Genomic DNA, 23,695 nt, shown 5'->3' on the forward strand with positions numbered 1-23,695 from the left:
TGGCGACCGTGTTTCCTTCGATGGGGAATTCATCAACGGTATCGGTATATTTCAACGGCGAAACTCATGGCGCAAGAATGTCGAGCATCTCCTCGACAAGTCCCTATCCCACGGCATGGACTACAGCCTCAGAAATGGCCAATCTCTGACCGCGCATACCTTGTTGCAAAGACGTTCGACTCTACGCAAAACAACGCATGAGGGTAACACCATGGAGGATTGTTCACGACGAATTGACCAATACAACAAAGTGCCAATAAATTATCTTTATTCTACCTCAACAAACGAACTCTCTAAGCGGAAGCACCGCTGATGAAGAACCACTTGTCGATGGAGCTATCGATAGGGGCAGGGGGGAGATTCTCGTTGGGAGGGAGGGGAGGAAGCTGGTCAGGGGCAACACGGCTGCTGGAGTGCTGGACAGTGACGTTGGTGGTGGAGACACCGCCAGGGGCAGTCTTGCCGGTGATGAGACGCTCCCAGGCTTCGTTGCACTCACGGACGACGTCCATGGCGTACCTGTTGTTATTTGTTAGCCAATGTAGCAGTTGCGGTGACAAAGCGGTACAAAAAACTCACGTCTTGTTCTTGCACTCGCCAGTGAAGGCGAACTGGTTCTCGGGCTTGCCGTCAGGGATCTTGTAGATACGGAACCACTCGTTGGTGGCACGGATAAGGCCGGGAAGGTGACGCTCAACATCCTCAACGTCGTTGAGCTTGGGGGCAAGAGGGTCGTTGACGTCGATGACAATGACCTTCCAGTCAGTCTCCTCCTCGTCGAGAAGGGCCATGACACCGAGGACCTTGACCTGCTTGACCTGGCCGGTGTAGCCGACGAGCTCACCGATCTCGCAGACGTCGAGCGGGTCGTTGTCACCCTTGGCCTTGGTCTCGGGGTGGATGGAGTTGGGGTCCTCCCAGGTCTGGGGGAAGGCACCGTAGTTCCAGAGGTAGCCCTTGTGGGGGAAGCAGTTGCGGACGAAGCGGAGCTTGCCCTTCTTGGTGTCCTGCTTGATGGGGTTCAGGAGCTCCTCCTTGGAGATCTATGGGGCGAGTTGTTAGCAGAGGGTTGAGGTAAATACGCCGCGAAGCAGCCTCGTGTAGACAAAGCTGCGTGCGCGGGAGACTCTCGAGGGAAGCTGGGGTCGAGGCTTACCTCCTGCTTGGCGTTGGTCCAGCGGGGAATCTCAACGACCATGTTGAGGATGGTCTGCTCGGCATTGGCATAGAGCGGGATATCGTGGAAGGGCGAGACGGGGACGCCATCCTTCTCGATGTAGACGCGGTGCTCCAAGGTGTAGGGAGCGCCAACCTTGCGGACGCTGTACTGGGAAGCCATGGTTGCGACTGAGCTCGACGAGAGATGCCGGGCAATCTGTTGTGTTCTGGCGGAGGAAATGGCGGTGGTGATGTTTGGTCTCGTCAGGGTGGATGAGCCCAGCAGCGGTTTTGTATTCGGAGATTGGGCAGGCCCCCCCGATCCATTGCCAGCCGATGGAGGGGGAGGGGTCCCAGCTCCCCCTCCGACCGGGCACGGGGTGTGTGTGGAATTGGACTGGGGCCCGCCAAGTGACGCCAGCGTGCGGGCCTGCGATTGGCCGGGACGGCCGAATTGTGGCGGCATGTTTTGGACGGACGGGAGGTGGCCGTAGCCGTGGAAGATGTGTGGCTGCGACGACGGGCGCGGGTGCGGGAGCGGGAGGAGCGTGCTGTGCTGTCTGATGCTCTGGGGCTGGAAGTGCAATGGCCGGCACCGCGTCTTTGCCAGCAACTGCAACCTGACTAGGCTCTGAGACCGCATTAGAGTCACAGCAGGTGAGACGTGGATGGTTTGAAGAAAGCGTCGGGAGGGGTGCTGTAAGTATTCGGTCGCCCTGTTCCTGATGATCAGAGTCGGCTTGTTGCTCACTCGGCTCACTTTGGCCGCGGCTTCTTCTTTCTTCTTCTCAATCAATGCTGCCTCCAGGGTCCTGGCTGAGCGAGGCTCGTAAGCTGGGGCCACTTCCATCCTAACGTTGCCGAAGAGTGGGGCTTGGCTCCAGCGTGTGCTGTCTGTCCCGTCCACGGCTGTACCTTTGTACCCTCACCGCTGTCACCACACCCCCCCGGACGCTGAACTCTTGATGACACTCGATGATCCCACGCAATCTGACGATCGAGTCTCGTTGGCTGAGTATGTACAGATAGGTATGTAGTATGTATGGTGTTGGTTCTTCAAGCGGTCATCAACTCCACTCAACCTCATGTGGCTTGAACAACAACAAAATGCCCCAGGTTTTTCAACCAAAGAGCAGATCTACTTGGGGGTTGTGGTGCGGTTTGGTGGTGGAACCTTTCCTCAACCCCCTCTCATATAAGAGGGGGAAAAAATATTCTGGGACAGACTTTTAATTTGGGACATCTGAACTCTTAGGCTGCACTATAGAAAATTGTTAGTGGGAAGATGCAACAATGAAAACAATACCAACTATTTTTCTAAAATTCTATAAAAATTCAAAAAGAAAGAAGACTTATAAAGGAAAAGGCTTTCGAAGTTGCATTAAATTTGGCCTTATCGTTAGGGAGAAAATTCATCTGCAAGCTGCTTTTTGCTATATATCATTCTATACTCTAGTGCGACTAGAAGTGACGATGCTCGCTGTTTGCTGAATGTTGATAGAGTTTAAAGTTATTGCTCCTCCAAATTAAAAGATAATTTTCTTAGATTCGAGGAGTGACTCTTTCATTATTACTCTATTCACTAGGAATTTTCTTGGAATTTTAGAAAAATGATTGGTGTTGTTTTTGCTGTTGTATCTTCCCACTAACAATTTTCTATAGTGCAGCCTAAGAGTTCAGATGTCCCAAATTAAAAGTCTGTCCCAGAATATTTTTTCCCCCTCTTTTATAAGAGGGGGTTGACAAAAGGCTCCCGTCCAACCAAGCTGCCCGACAACCCCCAAGTACCTAGGGCCATGTTCGCTGTCGACCGCTGGTGATACTACAAAGTCAAATGCTCCGCTGTGTTGCTGGCTAAACACAAGAATATAGTTGTCTTTGGAGAGATAAGTAGTCTAAACCCACCCTTCATAGAGTATCAACATGCATTCCCGGCATATGACAGGGTTCCCCGCGAAAACCAGACATGTTCATCAAGAGCAAGCAACATCGATCTGATCCTTTCCCTTGTGGCCCGTCCTTTCATCTGATCACGGCTCTCGCAAAGCTCAAAGGCTGTTCACAAGTTGTTATGGAGGGTTAGGGTGAATCCCGAGTTCCCGGCCCGCCTCGGCGCCCGCCGATCCGGTCGCAGATCGAATTTCTGGATAGCGCCGCGGGCTATTTTCCATCTTTCAGAAATTCCAGTTCCAAACACTTCACGTCGCCCCCCGCACCGCACCCTTTTCTCCCCTCCTTTTTGCTCCTCTGTCCGGGCAGAGACGCCAACAGATGATATGCTTGTGTCTCCATTGCGCCTTGTCCGAACCATCATGACATCCGTTACCGAAGAGACGACAGCCCCGGTCCTGGCTGCTGCTGCTGCTGCTGCTGCCGCGGGCCTGACCCAGAAGAGGGTGCCCATCCCGCCGCGGGGCGTCGACTATCGTGGCAAAATCGTTCTGGCTCCCATGGTCCGCTCTGGAGAGCTTCCCTCGCGCTTGCTGGCTCTTCATTATGGTGCCGATCTCGTATGGGGTGCGTCCAATGTCAATCTGAATTATCTGCAGTATTTGACTTTGACTGACACTTCTTGCTTTCAACAGGCCCGGAGACCATTGACCGTGCCATGATCGGAACCACCCGCCGTGTCAACCCCCGCAACCACTGCATCGAATGGACTCGGGTCCCTACCAACAACGTCAAAAAGGAACTGTTCGACGAGTCCGTCATCTACCGCATCGACCCCGTCCGCGAAGCCGGCCGTCACATTTTCCAAATCGGCACCTCCGACCCAGCCAGAGCCGTCGAGTGCGCCAAGCTTGTCGCCGCTGATGTCTCTGGAATCGACGTCAACGCCGGCTGCCCCAAGCCCTTCAGCACACACGCCGGTATGGGGGCTGCGCTGCTTCGAACGCCCGAGAAGCTGGTTTCCATCCTCGAAGCCCTCGTCGCCGAGATCAAGCCGGCCTTCGACATCGGCATCAGCGTCAAAATCCGCCTGCTCGAGACCCCCGCCGAAACAGAAGCGCTCGTCCGCCGACTTTGCGCCACGGGCATCACCGGTCTGACGATCCACTGTCGCACCACGCCCATGCGCCCACGCGAGCGCGCCATCCGCGGCCAGCTGCGTATGATTGCCGATGTATGCCACGAGTTTGGAGTAGCTTGTCTGGTGAACGGCGACGTCGAAAACAGGGACCACGCGCTCGAGCTGATGGCCGAGTACGGCACCGACGGGGCCATGATCGCGACCTGCGCCGAGAAGAACGGCTCGTGCTTCCGCGCCAAGGCGGACGGCGGACTGGCGACGTGGGAGGAGGCCGTGGCCAAGTACGTCCGGTTTGCGATGGAGGTCGAAAACAAGTTTCACAACACCAAGTTCATGTTGACGCAGATGGTGCCCGGCAAGAGCCCCAAGTACAGGGAGCTGACGCCTTGCAAGAGTTATGGCAAGATTATCGAGGTATTGGGGTTGACGGGCGATGAGGAGCTCGTGGAGATGGCGAGGAGGACGGATGAGCTCATGAAGCTTGTTACTCCCGATGGAAGCAGCAGCAACAGCAGCAGCAGCAGTGGTAATGATAATTCCAAGGTGGAGGCGGCAGGTGATGATAAGAAGAAGCATGACCTGACGAATAATGTTGCTCAGCAGGAGAACCTGAAGAGGAAGAGGGAGGATGGTGATGAGGAAACCGAGAAGCAGCAGCCCCCTCCCTCGATGAGAATCAACGTTTCCGAGGCCGGTGAAGCCGCCACAACTGCCGCTACCTCTGTCGCCGAGCAGCAGTCCTCGCAGCCCGTTGCCGCTGCCGTCGCCGCTTCATAGGCTGGCTGTTCTCTCTTTCCCAAAAAGTCTCTACACTTCTTTTACTCGGGCCTTTTCTTCAATCTACGGTTAAGGCACATACATAGCGCGGTTACACAAAATTCGGTTTAGAGTTGGGCGTTTGAGATGGGGCGAATCTTACAGTTGGGGTTTTTTTTTTTTTTTTTTGGGAGTTATTTTCTTCTTTCAATGGCATGATATCCGAGAGAAGCGCCTTGATTGGACAATGCAATCATAAAGTTTCGATGGGTCAGTTCAAACAAGACCGGAGGCAACTTCTGGTTACTGCTACCTACGTTTACCTACTGCCATGCTTTTCCTGGTGACCCACTGCATCTTTTGTTCTTGTAAATTCATTCTTGAAGTGATTAGTTGTTCAGTCACCTTGGCTGTATTAACTAGACATGCCAGCCTTCAATATACATACTTCCTCCAAGTATGCATGCGCTGTGCTGTACTGTTGTTTCCTTGGAGCGCCATTACACGGGAACCATGGGCATCGTGATGAGCACTGCCCTGTCCCAAAGTACTCATCTATCCCCGTTGCCATCCCCAGAACCCCAATCCTCATAAACCACTCTGTGCTGTCCTGTCAGGCTGGATTCTCCTTAGTCATGCAACGTAAAAAAACATAAATCGTCGGAAAAGGATGATGCTATTGCTCGAATGCTTCGTCTGTTTTACCTATCATCCTATCCCATCCCTTCCATCTCCGTGTCTATCTTCATTTGCTTTCATCCGTTCCCATTTTCCCATCCGTTTCGTGTATACCCCATAGGAAAGTGGTATATAATAACAATCATGTATAAACGTACCCCTCATAACCATGTCCCGCCACCCCCAACCATTCGTTTAGTTTCGTGGTATATCATAAATCCAAAACGCCGATGCCTAAAACCCAAACCCCCAACCAAAGGAAAGTTGGTGAAGATACAGATTCCATAAGAAAGAAAAAAAAAAAAAAAAAAAAAAAAAAAAAAAAAAAAAAAAAAAAAAAAAAAAAGAAAAAGAAAAAAAAAAGAAAAGAAAAAGGGCAGAGATCGCCAAATGCAAAACCACAAACATGCAGTGTATAGAGCGGAGGGGGTATATGTGTATGCAAAACAAATAATCGTGATTGTTGTTTCCTCCCTCCCAGTTGAAAGCATGTGTCAACTGTGAACCATTTCAAACACCTCTTTTCTTTCGTGCATCCACTCTTGCCGGGTTGATCGTCCCTTTTTTCCTTCGTTGTTATTTACTTTGTCGAGTTTTTTGTTGCCAATCAATGTCGCTTACGGACAAGCGTCGGACCTATGCTTACGGTGCAACAAGGACTGAAGAGGAAGACTGAACCGACGAGAGGTTGAGTTAATCAAGACTTCGAACAAACCGACCTTAGCCCACTTGTTCTCGTGATAGTGATGGAATCCAAAGAAACCAGCCGTTGGAGGAGGAGCATACAGCTCAGGAGCTTCTTCCTCGTCAACATCCGAACCGCGGATGGTGTCGACAGAGCCGCGAGGACTGACTCTGAATACTTGACGGGGATTGGAGATGTCAGACAGTTGCTGGGCTGGCTCTAATATCTCTTGGGTGATGAAGGGGATTGCCGGGGCAGAGATTGGCTGGTTAGTGACAATCTCTTCAAGGAGACACAGGTCAGGAAGGGCAGCTGCTGGGATGTCCTGAAGCATTTCCTGTTCCACGATCACATCCTCGTCTTTGCCCGATGGAATGGCAAGTGGAGTCTTGTCAAAGTCTCCAGTCTCCTCGATATTTGCCTCGAGTTCCAGAGACAACGGTTCCTCGACTGGATCCATAGCTGGTATCACTTCCTCACCCCCAGCCTTCTCATCCTCGCCAGTGGCAGACTCAACTTCGGGGGGTTCCCTCAGTTTGTTCTCGATAGCCTCCGCGGATCGAATGAGGTTATCAAGCGACTCGACTCTGAGAGACCCATCGGCATTGGTTGTATCCACATCTCCAGTCGAGTCATCAGTGTCTTCAGTGCCAGGAGCATTACCCAAGCTTCGATCAACCACTTCGGAGGGAGTATCTTGCTCTTCAAAATCCGCACCTTGCTCATGCGAAACCTGACAAGCCAAAGGCTCATCCTCGTTGATATCGCTAACGATCATTGGCTCATTGGTGCTGGTCTCTTGCTCGGATTGAGATTCAGTGACAGCCATATCCTCAAGATAAGGTGTAGCGATACACTCAGATATGGGCGTAGGTTCAGCAAGAGGAGTGCAAGACTTCTCAGCAAGAATTTCTCCGTATGATGATTGAACAGGGATCAATATGGGTTCCATGGTCGTCTCCTCACCGGAAGACGCAACACGAGGCACCTGGACCTGAACTCCAGCATCCTCAACGTCAGCATGCTCGATCCAGGTGTCGCAGTTGATCACGACTGGCGCAGCCGCGGGTTCAGCGGAAGCGATGTCTGCTGGTAACTCGCTATCTTCAAGGCCTTCGTCTTCAAGGTTGGCGTGCTCAATGTTGGGAAACTCTGGATGGGCTTCTTGGACGATTGGCTCATGGCTAGAAGTCGCCTCTGCCGCTCGCTGAACAACAGAAGCAGGGGTCTCCAAGGCGATATTCCCAATATCAGTATGCTCGATCCAAGTCTCACAGTTGACAATGACAGGGCCAGTAGTAGGCTCAACTGAAGGGACATCGGACGCCACATCGGCATCCTCAAGACCTTCATCTTCGAGATTGGCGAGCTCAATCCCGGGATACTCAAGCTGAACATTAGGAGTGATACTCGATTCACCGATAGGAGCCTTATCAATCACGGCGACAGTAGGCTGTTGAGGAGTATCTTGCATCTCGGCGGTACCAATTTCAGCGTACCCAAGAGTGGGTGGCCTTGACACAAATCTGTGGGACGCAAGTGGCACGCCAGCAGCAGCCTCCGCAATCGCAGCCTCGGCAGGAAGGACAGCTGAAGGGTGGGGTTGCTCCTTGTCTTCGGGGAACTCATCCAGGAATGATTCAGGAACATCAACTGCTTGTCCAGCCACTGGTGAGTTGATGGGCTTTTCTGTTGTTTTGTCCGCAGCAGTGAGGGTGACATCTTGCTGAGATCCTTGTTGCTGGGGAATCTCCTCTGCGCGTTCATGTTGCCTGAGATCAAGTCCCTGGAGCAACGTCTCGGTTTTTTCGATCTCAGCATTGATCTCCTTAAGGCTTGCCTGATTTTGCTCATTCTCCTTCTCTGTTTCAAGCTGATCGACAAGCTCTTCAGCCCTCTTCGTTTGCTCAGCATTGACCTTTTCAAGGAGCTCTTCAGTGCATTCGACTTCAATGGCAGGTTGCTCCAGCGTCTTCCCACTTTCATCGAGTGAATGCTGGATCTCAAGGTCTTGGGCAATCTCAAGGACCCGCTCGGTTTGCGCAGTATCAAGCTCCTTGAGAAGCTCCTCAGTTTGTACAGCCTCGGCCGCAATTTCGTCAAGGGCATTGTCAGTTTCTTTTAGAGCCTGTCCAGTAATGGCTTCCTCGAATAGCTCCATGGTGCGCCCAAGTTGTTCATTGTTGAGTTCCTCGAGAAGCCTCTCAGTTTGTTCAGTCTCAGCTTCGATCTGTTCGAGAGCGTTGTTGGCTTCAAACTGCTCAAGAGGATCTTCGGTCTCTTCAGCCTCGGCACTAGATTGCTCAAGAACTTGCTCGCACAGATCAATCACTTGATCGACGAATTCCTCGTTTAGACCCGCTCTCTCTTCGCTTTCAAGCTGATCAAGGACATCCATGGCACGATCAATGATGTAGTCGGTATCGAGCTCCTCAGCTGATTCTTGCACTGTCTCAGGGACAGTGATCGGAGAGATTATCATAACCGCGTTAGGCCGGAACTGAGGCATGGTAGGATCGCGGTACGGAAGGAAGATATTAGGCCGGAACTGAGGCATCGTCGGGTCGCGATACTCGACCTGGTCGAGCTTAGAGACTCCTGAAAGTTTGAGGACTGCATCATGTGCAGCCACATGGTGAATGCACCCTTCCCTAGGCTCAAAGAGTGCATCATGCTGATCATGGTAAAGCTCCTCCCCCCAAGGGGTTGGGGTGCGCTCAGAACCTGACTCAGAAGATGACTGAGAGGAAGATTCGGAATCACTCTCGGCAAGTTCATTGGCACCAGTTTCGATGGTGCCAAGCTCCGTAGCAGGTTTGGGATCAACCGGCACAAAAAGAGTGTCAAACTGGTCTTGGGGAAGCTCCTCTGCCTGGGTTCCTTGAGATTGCTCAGTAGCTGGCTGAGACAGGGGTTCACTGGAGTCAAACTCGGCCTCTTCATCTTCAGTCTCGGAATGAGTCTCGCCCACAGATTCAGTAACAGGGACATTATCAGGCTGGATGTGTTCAGGAGACTCCGCTTCCACAAACTTTGCTTCTGGCATTCTGTCGCGGGCATTGTCAGACTCAAGCGATTCGGCCTGCATGTCTCTCACTTCTTCAGTATCAGGAGCTTCGGTTCCGACACGCTCAGGCTGAGTGGAATCATTGAGCTGCCTGAGAGACTGTGTATTTTCTGCGTTGACTTCTGCAGCTGTATCATCATCCTTCTCGTTCTCCACAGGCTCAAGGTTGGTCAGCTCAGCGTTCTGTTGTCTCGGTTGCTCAGCGCCCGCTTGATCGAGGTGAGGTAACTCCGGGCCATCCCAGTTCGGCTTGAATTGAGGCATTGTTGGGTCATGGTACTCCGCGCTCTGTTCTGTCGGTTGCTCAGCACCAGCTTGGCCGAGGTGAGGTAACTCCGGACCGTCCCAGTTCGGCTTGAATTGAGGCATTGTTGGGTCATGGTACTCCGCGCTCTGTTCTGTCGGTTGCTCAGCACCAGCTTGGCCGAGGTGAGGTAACTCCGGACCGTCCCAGTTCGGCTTGAATTGAGGCATTGTTGGGTCATGGTACTCAGCGCTTAGATTATCTCGTGAGGAGGTTTCCGAGCTATCATCTTCAGTGGGTATATCTGGTTGCTCTCTTTGCTCATGGACTGGCTCATCGGAGACAGAGGAAATGGGGGTGCTGTCAAGGATTGAGTTTGGCCGGAATTGAGGCATCGTAGGATCGCAACAGTCAAGATCTCCCTCGCTAAATTTGGTGGTTTCGATCAGAGCCGCATCGATGAGTATTGGTACCGGTTTCTCTCCATATCCAGCCGTCTCAGCCATCATGATAGAGACCGAGGGGCTGCAGACACTCCTGAATGAGTTGGGTCGGTATTGAGGCATTGTAGGATCACGGTACTCAGTCTCGTCCTTGCCACGATGAGGGATTTCCTCCTTGGACGCTTCCATGGGTTGTTGAGAGACAATGTTATCCTCAGTCATTTGAACATGTAGAACCAGAGGGGTGGGCGTCGGCTGCAAAAGTACATGAGGCCGGAACTGGGGCATGGTGGGATCGCGGTAATTGGCCTTTTCTTCCACACGAGCGCTAACTGCTTCGGTAGGTTTGAATACCTCAAACCCCTCCTCTGTATCCCCACTAACGGCGTAAGAACGACAGGCAATCTCAAGGACGTCACTGGAACGGAACTGCGGTAGAGTTGGGTCGCAATGCTCAGCCGTCTCCACGCCGAGAATTGTACTATCCATCGTGGACATAGAGTCAGGATGAAAAAGCTCAGTGTCGTTTCCCAACACCTCCTTAGGGGCGAACGGAATGAAGACCGAGGAAGGATCGGGCCAGAATTGAGTAATTGTGGGCTCACGATGCTCGGTGTCCGAATCATCAAAGTGAGGTTTCTCCACAACGCCAGCATCCCGATTATCATAGACCTCATCAGAGACATGGCCACGCTCAACAACGTCTGAGGTGCTGACGAACGGCCGGCCCCGCTCCTCGAAACTGCGAACATATTGGGCGGCCACGTCGGAATTGGTAGCGTTGATCTCAACCTTCTCGTCTTCTTGGAAATCTGGGGCTTCAAAGGTAGTCCCGACATCCTCAACGTGCTCGACGTGCTGGACATCATCGACAGCTTCCACAGAATCGATATTGGCCGCTGTTTCAACCGTACCAAATGACAGCTCGTAATCCTCCTCGACATCAGGAGTCCACTTTACAGTAGCCACAGCCACAGGCACTGACTCGTCAGCCTTGCCGACCTTTGAAAAGGTCGCCTCCGACTCTTGAGCACCGGGAGCCTCCTCAAGCGGAAGGGGGGTTTCGGGGGGGATGTGGGTATGATCATGATCTTGAATATCGGGAGACTCTGCCGTTAGTTCAGGGCTCTCGGAGACATTGATAGCATCAGACCTAGAGTCCAGAGCTTCAGAAGGTTGGAGGAGATTGGTGTCTACCCAGGAGTGAGGCCGGTCCGTCTCTTCAAACACCCAATCCGGTTGCCTGAGGCTATTCGGTGTTTCATCAGTAATTTCGATTGTGTCATTATCGGAGAGAACATCTTCCTTGGACTCGACGGGTACTGGTTCGGGACCGAAAGTATTCTCCACGTCCTTTAATTCAAGGCCCGATGGCTCCCGAGTTTCAGATTTATGAATCTCTACGTGCGCCACCAGTGCGCTCCCGCTAACGTCCTGATTGTTGGACCCAGGATGTTCTGATACGGAACCGACGGCACTTGTCGTCCATGGAAAGAAAACATGATGACCTTTAGTACTCGCGCCGGTAGCTTTGTCGGTATAAGAGATGTGAAGTGATGCGAAGGTATTGATCATGTCTGTTTCATCTTGATCTTCGACGAGTGTTTTTGAGCCCGCGGGCGAGATACTGTCACCCTCTGCTAGTTCGGACCACTCCTTGTCATGTTCAGAGACAGACCCTTCGCTTGATGTGTCCGTCTGAATGATAGTTTCCCTGGCTTCCATGGGCTCCCCTGATACTTCGAAGGTAGTGTGATCCGCAACCGAAGGTTCGGAGACATCACCGAAGAAATCCGCGGACCCGTTCTGGTCCAGATCCTCAGTGGGGAGTTTGGCGCCATCCTCCCCTGTTCCAGCTACGTCTGCTTCAGGGCTGGACTGCGCTGGCTTGGGCTCCTGAGCAGCAAGTTCAGCGAGAGGACTTGTTTCATCTCTTGAAGGTGCGTCGACACTCTCATCTTCAGGAACTGTATTATTGCAATCTTGGGTGACTTCATCCATTGAAGGGGGCTCGTGACGGATTTCGCTTGCGACGATGTCAGCCTCGTAATTATCCGGCTCAGCAGTCTGATCTTCGGGGCTGGGTTGAAACGCCTTCACAGTCGGCTGGATATCATGAGCAACCTCCTCGGTGGAGGTAGGGGGCACATCATCCACGTCGGATACTCGTGTGTCGCATTCCTGATCATGTTGATACTCGGCTTTGTCTCCCTCGGGCCCGGACTGGGTGATTGCCGGTTCCGCAATCAGGCCGTTCAGGTCGTCGGCAGGGTTATCAACCAGAGAGACAGTCGCGTCGTTTACTTCACTCGCATCAATATCAGAGCCGATGATATCCGCGATTGGTTTGCTTTCGGCAACAGACTCGAAATCCTTGAAGTAGTCGGTCTCAGTTGCAATCACCCGATTTTCATTCTGGACGACGGGAGCATTTTGCACTTCGGTCCCTTTATCTGAAGCCGACTTTGTTTCCGAATTCGCATTGCGGGCATCCACGAAGACCGTTGTCTCATGACTGGGTTGCAGCGGGCGGATAGCTGGTTTAGGGAAGTCCGACTCTTTAGACAGAGTCTCATTGGACAGTGGTGCAGGTTCGGTTCTGAGTTCTCGATTCTCGGGAGCCAATGTTTCGTCCAATGCTGTAAGCTCCGATTCTGTTTCTAGGTATAAGAGTCAGATTATTGTGTAATACAGGGAATAAATGTCGTCGTGGTGGTAATGGTGGTGGCTCACTGTGCAAGTCTGACGGCGCAGTCGTGGTGTCTTTTATCGAGATGGCCGTTGCGGTAGCATCATAAGACACTGACTTTACAGCTTCTTCATCGAACCCCTCGGCTAATTGCTCGGGCTGTATAGTGTGGTCCTTAGGCGTTAACACAACAGATCGCACGTCATCTTCCGAAGGCTTCAAAACTTCCATCCCCGCCGCGACCGAAGCGCCCACCGTAGTCACCCCCGTCCCAACCTCAGCCTCTTCGGGCTCGGATTCAGGTTCAAAGTCGCTCGAGGTATTATCCTTCAACTCCAGATGTCTCACATGTATCGGGCTTATTAGCAAGCTGTGCCTTGGTGAAGACTCTCCACCTAAACTCAATGCAGGTGTAGACGGTGCCGTCGAGTATGCATCGGCTCCGGGGCTCGCCAACCAGTGGAAAGGATTAGGGGTGTCGGTGCTTCGTGTCGTAAGCCCCGGAGTGAGCAATTGGTGCGGGAACTCTTTGGCATCTTCATAAAGCTGCGGAGTATCCATCACAGGTCGTTCCAAGCGATCAATAGACCATCGCGGTTCTGTCGGTTGTGGATATGTCTCGAAAATTTTGGATGCAATCCCGTGCCCGTTCGCCAGGTTGGGAGTTGCTGCTTGGAATGGTCGAGGGTGTTCGAAAGATCCTCTTGCGGAATGAGTGGCGTCATAACTACCTAATGGATTCGACGTCATCGAACGCGTAGGGCGATGCAGCGTCCGACCGCCGCCTGCTTCCGTGGCGGTGTGAGCTCGCATCAACTTTGGCTCTACAGGTGCCACGGGCACTGCATTAGTACTTTTGGACGAGGAAGACCTGAAAAACCGTCGCCTGGAGCTCGACTCGCTTTTGATATCGGTCTTCACATCGCTTTTCAAGTCGCTTTTGGAGTCCTTCGATTTGAACATGTTGGAAATTTTCTTGCCGAGGCTGAACCTCTTCTTCGAGGACTTTGTTGATGTTGCTGGAGTGGGAGATACCGGTCTCGCGGGGGCTTCGGGAACATGTGGAATATTAACGGAGTAGCTGTCGTCTTGGCTGTTCAGACTGGATCTGCTGCTAGCAATAGACCGTAGACTTTGCCTTAATGATGATGTGGAGCGCCGCTTGAGTGAGAATGCTCGTTTGACGAAGGATATTGGGTTGTCATTTACTCGTTCGGTCGAAGTCTTTGCCGATAAAGGGGGAAATTCTAGTGATGGTCCGTTGTGTCTTTCGGGCCACTCGACTGAGAGGCCCGGCGAGAGCGGAACCTCGATTGGACGAGGGTGTCTCTCTTCCTCTTCCAGCGCAATGTCGTCGATCGAGCAGGTGTCCTTAAAGATCATGTCGATATCCTTCTGAATTCGTTCCTTGAGTCTGTACATCAGGACAGACCCTTCTTCCTCGTGTGATTGGAAAGTCTCTTTTAACCTTCCGGGTATCTCATGTGTTTGTATCACCTCTTTGTACACCAGATGTCCCCGCTTCCGTGCGTTGACACGTACAGCGGTGTTATGTCCCTGTAGGACATCGCCGATGCTAGTCTGGATACGGTCTAAAACCGCCTGGATGTCTCGTCGCCCGTGCGATGCAGAAGCGCCGACTGTGAATGCCGCAGGTACCTGAACTGACCAGTTCACCCCTTTCAACTCACATATCGTGAATTCGAAATCGTTCGTTTGGTTGATTTGGGCATCGATGACTTGTGTGACATCTGCAAGGGACTCCTCAACATCTCGCACAAAATCTTCGCCATGAGAATCGTGAAATAATGAGAGACTGCTTCGTATGCTGCGCTGTAGGCTGTTGTGGGCAGGCCCCATTCCGTTTGAGATCCTCACGTCGATATTGAGGGCCGTACTGTCGCGATGCTGGCATGTCATGGTTGTACATTGCTGCGCATGAATTTCAAGCCTCTGCCTCCTGGGACCCAAGCTGCGATTGATAGCCTCTGCTGCGTTCGCCAGTAGATCTCTGCCCATCTCAGCCGTAAGAGGAGTCGCCTGTCTGCTGTAAACCTTGACTGCCCTCTTGAATGCCGGAATAAGTCGCCGTGGGTTTCTGTGTCGGAGGGAGACCTCGATACTGTAACCGGGGACGAATTCGAATGTCTGGGACTCCTCGACAAATCGGGGTGAGGGAATAGCACCGAGCGACATTTGCCCAACTTCTGAGTCTAGAGACGAATCGGCGGTTTCGGGTGTCGCATCGAGAACAGAGCCCCCCAGCCATCGAAAGTCACTGTCATGTCGTCGGAAAAACATGCCTACCGTCTGGTGACTTGCGATGATAACCTCCTTGGCCGACGCGGCTGTCAAAGGCCGTTGCTGATACGACCTGTACGTCCTGACGGCCCATTCCCCCATCCATCCAGCTCTTGTGACGCGATAGGTGAGTTCGAAGCGCAATGGCTTACGGTCATGGGATCCTTCCTTGACCATGTCAAGGGCCGTGGGGTCGGTCCGGGTGATGAGCTCTTCGGAGCAGTGCTCGATGCGGCGAAGCAAGCCATTGCATATCCTCCCCGTAGGTTCGAAGTATGGCGAGCTAACATATGTCTGGTTGTGAGTGACGGAGTGAAGGTCCTGATCGTGGAACTGGATATGGACGTGGACGACGAGAGGGCCGGTGTTTGTTGTCTCTGCTTGCGTCGCTACAGCGGGTTGTTCCTCTGTAATGGGCGATAGCAGGGCCCTCTCCAGTTCCATGGTCAAGTGAGGCGTGGCAGTGTGTGTGTCGATATGGCGAGGCTTTGGGTGAGGACCGGCAGGAGCAGGGGCTGGAGGTTCGACGACAGGAGGATGTTGTTTTTTGGATCTCAGTGAAGCCCCGAGGCTCCGGCGAGACGAGTCCCACCATGCCATTCCCTCGGCAGCGTGGAAGTGGTGATCCAGGATCTATCCTTGGTAGGCGCGGACGGGGTCGTGAAGAAATGTTCGCATGAAGCTAGCCAACTAGGGCGTCCTAGGCGTCCACCGGCGTCTAGGGCTGCCAAGCCGGGAATGGAGACGGTGGCCGACGAGCCCCGGACGGGCCTGATGCCCTCGAATGGAGCTTCCCTCTTGCTCAAACGTCGTTGACCTTGGACACGCCTTGGCCATGGGCCAATGAGGGCGGCGGTAACGGTGCAATTAGACTAGGCGGGTGGGGTTGGAAGGGTTTGGATTGCGGGAGAAGTGGAAAGTGGACAGGAAAATCGCTAAAATCCAGGGCCTATCTTGCCTGTCCGGATCCATAGACCCATGGAGATGATGGGGGATCGATGGAGGGATGCTGCGGGTGCTTGTCAAGTCCTCGTGAGGTTGTGGATTTGGCCGCTGCTGTAGTGTATGTAGTCTACTGTGTAGTCTGGTTGAAAAGGGCTTCGTGAGAGGGAGTTTGAGTTGACTTGAGTGGTTGGAGATGTACTAGGAAGGACGGGAGTTCAGGAGCAAGTAAACAATGGGATGGGATGGCATCAGAAGGCAGAAGCAATAGAAGAGAAAATGAAAGAGCCATTGAACCAAGACAAGATGGAAACTAAGCCAGTATATTCCTAGCCCGTTGGATCACACGCTATTGGCGAGACGAAGAGTGAGGTGTGAATGGAACTCAAGTGTGCGTAGGAGGCTTCGGGACGGCTCCCACCACATTAGGCAGTCTACCTAACGTTCCGCGTTGGTTGAGGTTGGATCTCCATATCATTTTTGTTCTTCGACCTACTGAGTACGTCGGTACGCAAAGGGGGGAGGGCATAAATTCTTGCAGATTGCCGCACAATGTGGTCACTCGTTGAAGCGTCTGCCGGCCGTGCATTGGCACCAGACACTCTTGACAGCCGAGAAAAGAATCCGTCCAGAGAAGCTGACGCGAGGCAAAAATTGTCGCAAATCCTTCCTTACACCTCATTCCGATTGCCCGAAAAAGTGGCAGCACCATGCTCACACTCGCAACTGCCATCTTTAGCAGACGAGGGACGGAGGGGAGGGGACTGGCGGGTTGAATCGGAATAACAAAGTTTAGGTTTTCTCGCTTCTTGCTTCTTTGGGCAGTAGCCTGACACGTTGTCGACTCTGGAGTCGCGTCTGTGTGGAAGGTACCCCTGTGTGTCCATGCCCTATCGAGAACTTGATACATACCTAGGTTACCTCTACCACGGAAGTTCGCCTTATCTTACAATTTTTTGGTAATCTAAACTTTCCCCCTCCATCGGAGCTAACGCAGGCTCGCAGGTTGTTCCTGCGCTTTTTTCGGCTGTGATATGTGTACTTGAACCCTGGAAGGTGCATTCAACCCAAGAACAGGCGGTTTTCTGTCTAACAGAATGGAAGTCCTCATCATGTACAGGCCTTCTGGAGCTTGTATCGAGAGATGGAGGACTTGGAATACGACTGACAGAGTTCTCGAGGATGTTGGGCGTCACTGAGGTTTCACAGGCACCAAGGGCTGTCAGAAATATCAGATGGAGATTTGGGACTCTGCCATCACATTCCACGTTTCACAGGTCCATGGTGATGGGCATGATGCTGGATCCTTCAGAGGCCGACGTCAGTGTCGCACAGGCGGAGTCGTGGTTTATTTTCCGCTCTCACGGCTTTCATTCCTTCTCCGAGTTTCCTTCGGCACAAGTCGCTCTTTTTTGGAGGAGCCTCAACCTGCAGAGACTGCCACGTCGGGTCCCGGGTGGGCAAGGCGGGGTTTCATCGCGTCGTCGCCCCTGGTGCTAGCCGGTGGGGTAGATAAACGCTGGAATACCCTGGAGTTTTTGGAGAACTGCATGGCACGGAGAAAGCCTCGGACTCGTCAAATCCATTCACACACAACGGCCGGCGTCCCTTCGTCGATGTTGTTGCAAACCATAAGGATTCCTCTCGAGGGGAGCTCTTTCCTTCCAAGTCCAGGTGTTGGAAAAAGGGGAAAGTGTCTGCATATCTAGTGGGACCACAACCACCACCACCAGCAAGCGCAGGTACAGCTCGCGGGTCGCTGTTCCCAATGACGTTCTGGAACGTCTTGTTCGCTCGTTGACAGCCAATGGCGGGCACAGCCGGCCGCGTCCGGGACAAATTCCACTGGCTGCCCGAGTCTCCTCAACCCGTGATGCGCGAGGTGTTGCGGTGCCAGGGAGAGAAAGTGAAAAAGACGCAAGTGGGCCCGGCCACCTGTTGATGGCCAAGTGCTGCCGGTCGTGGCCGACTCCGGATTTCGTCCTTTCAGCTTCTCCGCACCGCGCAGGAAGCTCGGGCCTGCTCGGGCTGCACAGCGCAGCCGCGCCAGCGAGTCCAGACAACTGTCCAACAAGCCTCCTCAGCTGTCCAGTGACATCAACAGGCACTTCCACTTCTCTTCCTCCTCATTTCGACACCGACATTTCGGGCCCTTGATCGTGGCATCCTGCCCACGCAAGCACAAATGGCACAATTTAGGTACCCCAGAAGGCGTGCATGGCAACATGCTTCACCGGCGTGCGAAGTACATACCGATACATACAGCGGCCATGGATGGATGCGGGACATGCTGCCGAAAGTCACATTTGACGGCATTCATCAGCCCATGTCTCTACCCCGGATTCCCGCTGTCGTGATTACCTATTGCCAAGTAAAAAGGCTCCCATTCGTGAAACAAGGGCACGGTTGGGGAAAAATCTAGAGGGTTAGGTGAGTAGGTGTGAGAGACGTCGTCGTCTATCGGGGTAGGGACACCTTGATTACACGGTAACTTGACCATCAACTTGATCTCCCCCCAAGTATTCAGTTGTCATCAAGCCAACTAGCAAGTGTGCCTCTTGTATACCACCAAAACCTTGCCTACTTCGTTGAGGCCTCTCCCTTACCCTCCCTCTGGCTTGAAACGGCCTCCAGCATCCCACCAAAGGCTGGATCGCATATCCAATGAAGGACATATCGTCAGATCCAAGTTTCATGCGGCCCATCTTCCATCCTCTTGTGGTCCATCTACCACCATTCCGCTTCCTCAGACAATCAAGAGTTAGAAATTCTACACCTTAACAACAACAGGGCATTCGTGCTACCCACCAGAGGGCCAACATCTCCCTCGGAATTGTACCACAGTTTCTCTGTCCCAACGAACGAATCGCCCTCTCACACATACAAACAAGGCAAGCGGTCGGCCCGTCAGCCAGTCGCCGTTGCCCGAGTCATCATGCATCCGTTGCCTGACGTTGGGCATATCGGGCATCCTCTGCCTACCTACGTACTTCTGCCCTCCTCCTTCTCTCCATCTGGCCGGTAGGTCAAGATATCGCTGACTTGACGTTACAGTACCTTCTTTCCCCAGCTCAGCGCAAATATGCGTCATATCATCCTTCTGTCCGGTTTGAGTTACACTTGCTGGCATGATGACAAGCTTGCAATTCGTTTTGGCACGTTTGCCATGGGAGTTAAGGAGTAGATGGGAACTCGCAGCTCCCATGAACTGCAAGTCACACTATCATTCGTTCGTTTCCTATCTACATAGCTACATAGTTCATCCGTTTAGCCCCCCCCCCCCCCCCCCCCCCCCCCCCCCCCCCAATTTTCGAGGACCCTTTAGAACATTCTATTTTTCCTCATTTGCCGTACCTATCGCCCGCAGTGCCGAATTTCGACACCGGTTTGAAAACTCGCTTCAGAGAATGAGCCTACAATGCTGCCAGTATCCCAAAATGTCCTCACCAACAACAAATCAGCTCAACTGTCCGCCTTGTTCGCCTTGTCCTGGGCATTCTTGCAGTCCAAAACCGAACGGAAGAACCTTTTTCAGTGGCTGCTATCTGCCTTCTCGTACGTTGAGTTGACGGAACGGTAGACTTGGCGTTTATGGACTGTAGGCCTCGTACATCGAAATCATGCAAAGTGCAAAATCAGGAAGGAAAGGCAGATCTTCGACGGTAAGGCGTTTTGGCGGATGATTGAGAGAACGGCCTCTCGCATTTCACCTGAGTGGATGTAAATTGATTGAAAATCGAAAGGTCGCCGTTGAAACTGAATTCTAAAAACATCTTGTCTGCTTTACACATTTTCTGTAGTTTCCGAAAACTTTGACGGGATCGTAAAATCCCGTCCAAAGAGGTATCCCAATACCTCTAAAGGTTTCATTCGCTCCATCAAAACCCAAATCAACTTCTCGTTTCGATTTACATTTCTTCACACCTGCCGGGCCACTTTCCAGTCAAGAGACGCCAACAAGAGAAACATGGGCAAGAAAAAGAACAAAAAAAAGAACCACCCAATCGTCGGCGAATTTGCCCGCTACTTTGGCGAGAACACTCTCGAGAACTGGCAGCGTTTGTGCCGGGACATTGGCATCCACAAGGAGCTTCCAAGCATTACTAAATGTCGCGAGGTACGTTTCGTTTGCCGGTTTCCTATTCTCTTCACTCACCTCTTTTCATCTTTGTCCCAACCAACACCTCCCCCCCCAACACACACCTTTTTCCCAAGCTCCAATTAGCATCTCCTCCTTCTCCCCTCCTCGCCATAAATCATGCCCGACTCCGACTCTGACCTCTATTTCTCATTCACTTAAAGGTCCTGAGATCGGTCCATGTCAACATCTACGACCTCCTAGATGCCGTCCGGGAGGGAACCACCCCGCAACGCTTTGGAAATCCTCGCCAGCTGGCACAGTACTCGGTTGCCAACAGAAAGATCTATCCGAGGCACATGGCGGAGAAGGATAAAGTGGGACCAGTTAGGGTGTTGTTGAGAGGCCTCTTTAGGGGGGGATGATATAGGGTAGCGCGTATTTGAATGGTTGCTGAATACCTAGAGATAAGGGGAGGAAGTCTGTGAAAGGGAGAACATATGTAAAGAGGGGTGTGGAAGGGATGTGATACGCAGGATGATGATGATGGGATGGAATCTGATGGATATGTTCCATGAGTTGGTTGAGGAAGGGCATGTGAGTGAGGAGTAACTTGAAAGAAGAAGAATACGGTAGGAGTCTTTGGCGATGTGCCCAGGCTTCTTTTAGAGAGTTCTTGTGTGAACTGAGCGATTGGCTTGTCAATCCTCGATGCTTTCCGTATTCAACGACGCAATTCATTGGATAGGTAGACAGTTGGATGAAGTGCCTTTGATTTCTCCATTTAAGGTCATCCACCGTTTGCTTTTTGCTGCGAGAAAGGTGTTCGTTGTTGCTTTTTTTTTTTTTTTTTTTTTTTTTTGCTGTTGAAAGTTGGGGCCAGCGGAAACCAGCATTTTCTCTGTCCGTCCACCCGTTTGTCACTCCTCCCGTCAGTCTCATTCCCGTTTTTTTCTTCCTTTCACAACGGATATCGTGTTGCTGACCTTCCGGCACCAACAAAAGTCCCATGTTTAAAAGGCGGAATGCCCGTTCTTCATGATCTGTGAAACCAGGATGCCAACAACACTTGACAGCAGTTTCTGGACACGCAACTTCTTTATCCACGCCGCTTCCATCTTCCCAAGAATCCCCCCTTTACATTTCTCTTCTTTAACAACCATGCAACGCAACCCCGTCCCTGACTGCATCATGATGAGAACATCCCGCACACCTGAGAAGACTTATCATCATCATCCAACTTTGACGTGCCGGAGATGAACCAGCCCAGCCAGCCCAGCCAGTCTCCCACATCAGCCCTAGTCAACGAACCATACGAGCAAGGACCGACCGGCCTCTGTCTCTCTTGTCATCAAATCAAAAGTCTAGTGTCCACCCATAATAATTCCTCCTTCAACTCATCATCATCATCATCAATCACCATGAGTAAAAAGAAGAGACCCGCTCCTCTCCAAAGGCAGGATGTCATTGTCCGATGGAAGAACTACTTTGGCGCCGGTGATCTCGAAGATTGGCAGCGTCTGTGTGAGGACCTGGGGTTGGGTGGTGGTGAATTTGGCAGCAAGACGAAATGTCGAACGGTATGTATATGCCCTACTACAATTTCTGGACCCCCCTTTTTTTTCTCTTTTTTTTTCTTCTCCTTGTTTTGTTATTTTATGGTGTTGTGGGTTTGGACGGTTTTTATCGTTCATAGGTAGGTAGAAGGCAACAACACTTTTCGTTGGTTGGACAAGAATTCAGGTTAAGGGACTTAAAAGACTGGAAGAAGCAACCAAGGAAAGACACAGAAAGAACTGGGGAGCAAAAATGTAGACACTAATGCTTCGCAATTCAATCAGGCTCTTAAAAGCATCAACGTCAACATCTGGGACTTCCTCGATGCCGTCGAGGTGGGGAACATCCCGCAAATGTTTCTCACCAAGAAGGAACTTGTCAAATACACTCTGAAGACTGGACGGATATTTCCCAGAGATGAAGCGAAGGACATGGGGCCGGTAGCAGCTCTGCTGAAGATCCTGCGTTAGATTATGGGTTGTGGTGCTTGAGTGGCCGAGATATGTGGACGAAGGGAAGCTGAAAGTGTAAAATGTCTTGTGGTATGGTTGTCGAAATACATGGGCTGTCTAACTTCATATGTCTGGACAATACCTACTGAAACATATGTGCCATCAGAGTGGTTCTCTGTGAAACGGCTCAGGGACCTTTTTGTGAAGATGTAACGGTTGTTGGTGCATTAGACTAGAACCTAGCTCCTTGTTCAAGAAGACCTTGGTGGTAACCGATGAGCCTCTGGATGATCACGGAAGGGTTCCGCATTGTCTTCCGCATGCAATCTAGCAACGCCTCATCTGTCCTGGGAGGCTTCAGCTTCATGCCATCCCTTTACGGCTAGAGGTATTGTTGTAACCGAGGTGACCATTCACAATGATTAACACAAGTCCGATGGAGTGATGTTGGTGGCGTACTCTATCACAGGAAGTCAGTTTGTCATTGTTTGAGCAACTAGGTGTAAAGAGGAGTACTAGAAGAGAGAGCGACTTGAGCTACACTCATCTTCCTCAAGAACCCCTATCATGCCTTAAACCTGCCTCAAAACACCCTCCCTTCCATCCCCTGTAGCCACTCGTCTGTAATCTATGTGACACGTTATCACCAGATTGATCTAAGACGATCAGTACCACCAAGCAAAGCAAAACAGTGTGAAAGTCAAAATGAGACCTCACCGACCCTTTCCTCCGTCATGGCATCGCTTCCCATCCCACCACCATCCCGAAAACCGACATCCATTTTCCCAATCTGGACTTCGAAGAATCCCATCCAGGCAGTAACGAGAAATCTCTAAACAGCAGCCTAATGATCATCGGAAATTGCCTAGGCCATGTCTCAGACCCCATCTACCGTTGCCCAACACTCACTGATTATCTCAACGTCCGTCGATCGCACAAGGACCTCGCTAGGCAGACCTCTCTCTCTCTTCTAGCGCCAACAACACCGAACTCATCCGAACCCGAACAAGAGACCTCGCTTTTCCCTTCCTGATTCAGGTGAAATTAGACGAACGGAACTGTGGCCTCGCTCCAGGCCGACCCATTTGCCGAACAAAACAATAGCGCCGCCGAGATCTATCCATGTTCGTCTGTCCGTCCATCCATCCAAGACATTTCTTCCCCCGTACCTGGACTTACCATCCTTGCTTAGTCTGAGGCGTAATGTACTATGGTTGGGTAAAGAGGCCGTGGGTCACCGTCACTGACGATCTCTGGCACTCGAGTGGCCATGCAGAGTCACGAAGCTGTGCTCTAACTGGTCCGTGTCCAATACCTGACAGGGAGGCAAAAGTTATGGTCGCGACCACAGTACATACTACGCAGTACATGTACACTAATACTTAGGCGGCTCCATCATGAGATGGTGATGCGGCGACGCGATTGTTCGGTACGCAACGCACACGCACGTACAATAAATACCCTTGACCCGCAAATACTTTGCAGCACTCATCTTTGACCTGTACCGTACCGTGCAGGCTGAAATTGAGATATGGTGGTGTCCATATAGAGTGGCATCCCGCTGTGTGGTGAATTCTGCTTGTTCATATGAATACCACTTGAGCAAGCGGGCTT

General features: G+C 51.9%; 6 protein-coding genes across 6 annotated transcripts; 3 read left to right on the plus strand and 3 right to left on the minus strand.

Moving 5' to 3' along the window:
• Nucleotides 1-10: 10 nt before the first annotated feature.
• On the minus strand, nt 11-2,306 carry NCU00951 (inorganic pyrophosphatase). Its single transcript, XM_960051.3, has 3 exons — nt 1,157-2,306; nt 580-1,043; nt 11-519 (listed from the first exon to the last, which is right to left on the minus strand). Exons 1-3 carry the CDS (start codon nt 2,006-2,008, stop codon nt 294-296), a joined length of 1,542 nt encoding a protein of 513 aa, XP_965144.3. The 5' UTR covers nt 2,009-2,306; the 3' UTR covers nt 11-293.
• A 606-nt stretch (nt 2,307-2,912) lies between these two features.
• Nucleotides 2,913-5,269, plus strand: NCU00950 (tRNA dihydrouridine synthase). Its single transcript, XM_960050.2, has 2 exons — nt 2,913-3,675; nt 3,744-5,269. The coding sequence occupies exons 1-2, from the start codon at nt 3,435-3,437 to the stop codon at nt 4,964-4,966; spliced, it is 1,464 nt and encodes a 487-aa protein (XP_965143.2). The 5' UTR covers nt 2,913-3,434; the 3' UTR covers nt 4,967-5,269.
• A 960-nt stretch (nt 5,270-6,229) lies between these two features.
• NCU00949 (hypothetical protein) lies at nt 6,230-15,875 on the minus strand. The gene is made up of 3 exons (XM_960049.3): nt 12,796-15,875; nt 11,571-12,722; nt 6,230-11,519 (listed from the first exon to the last, which is right to left on the minus strand). The coding sequence occupies exons 1-3, from the start codon at nt 15,650-15,652 to the stop codon at nt 6,241-6,243; spliced, it is 9,288 nt and encodes a 3,095-aa protein (XP_965142.3). The 5' UTR covers nt 15,653-15,875; the 3' UTR covers nt 6,230-6,240.
• A 2,105-nt stretch (nt 15,876-17,980) lies between these two features.
• On the minus strand, nt 17,981-19,124 carry NCU00948 (hypothetical protein; the record flags this gene model as incomplete). Its single annotated transcript, XM_960048.1, has 4 exons — nt 17,981-18,078; nt 18,248-18,284; nt 18,601-18,739; nt 18,985-19,124. The coding sequence occupies 4 exons, from the start codon at nt 19,122-19,124 to the stop codon at nt 17,981-17,983; spliced, it is 414 nt and encodes a 137-aa protein (XP_965141.1).
• Nucleotides 19,125-19,961: 837 nt separating this feature from the next.
• On the plus strand, nt 19,962-20,726 carry NCU00947 (hypothetical protein; the record flags this gene model as incomplete). The annotated part of the gene is made up of 2 exons (XM_011394562.1): nt 19,962-20,111; nt 20,297-20,726. 2 exons carry the CDS (start codon nt 19,962-19,964, stop codon nt 20,495-20,497), a joined length of 351 nt encoding a protein of 116 aa, XP_011392864.1. The 3' UTR covers nt 20,498-20,726.
• Nucleotides 20,727-20,934: 208 nt separating this feature from the next.
• On the plus strand, nt 20,935-22,233 carry NCU00946 (hypothetical protein). Its single transcript, XM_960046.2, has 3 exons — nt 20,935-20,975; nt 21,078-21,652; nt 21,914-22,233. The coding sequence occupies exons 2-3, from the start codon at nt 21,329-21,331 to the stop codon at nt 22,097-22,099; spliced, it is 510 nt and encodes a 169-aa protein (XP_965139.2). The 5' UTR covers nt 20,935-20,975; nt 21,078-21,328; the 3' UTR covers nt 22,100-22,233.
• Nucleotides 22,234-23,695: the final 1,462 nt, after the last annotated feature.

The sequence above is a fragment of the Neurospora crassa genome, linkage group I (assembly GCF_000182925.2).
Source record: "Neurospora crassa OR74A linkage group I, whole genome shotgun sequence".
Classification (NCBI taxonomy): Eukaryota; Fungi; Ascomycota; class Sordariomycetes; order Sordariales; family Sordariaceae; genus Neurospora; species Neurospora crassa.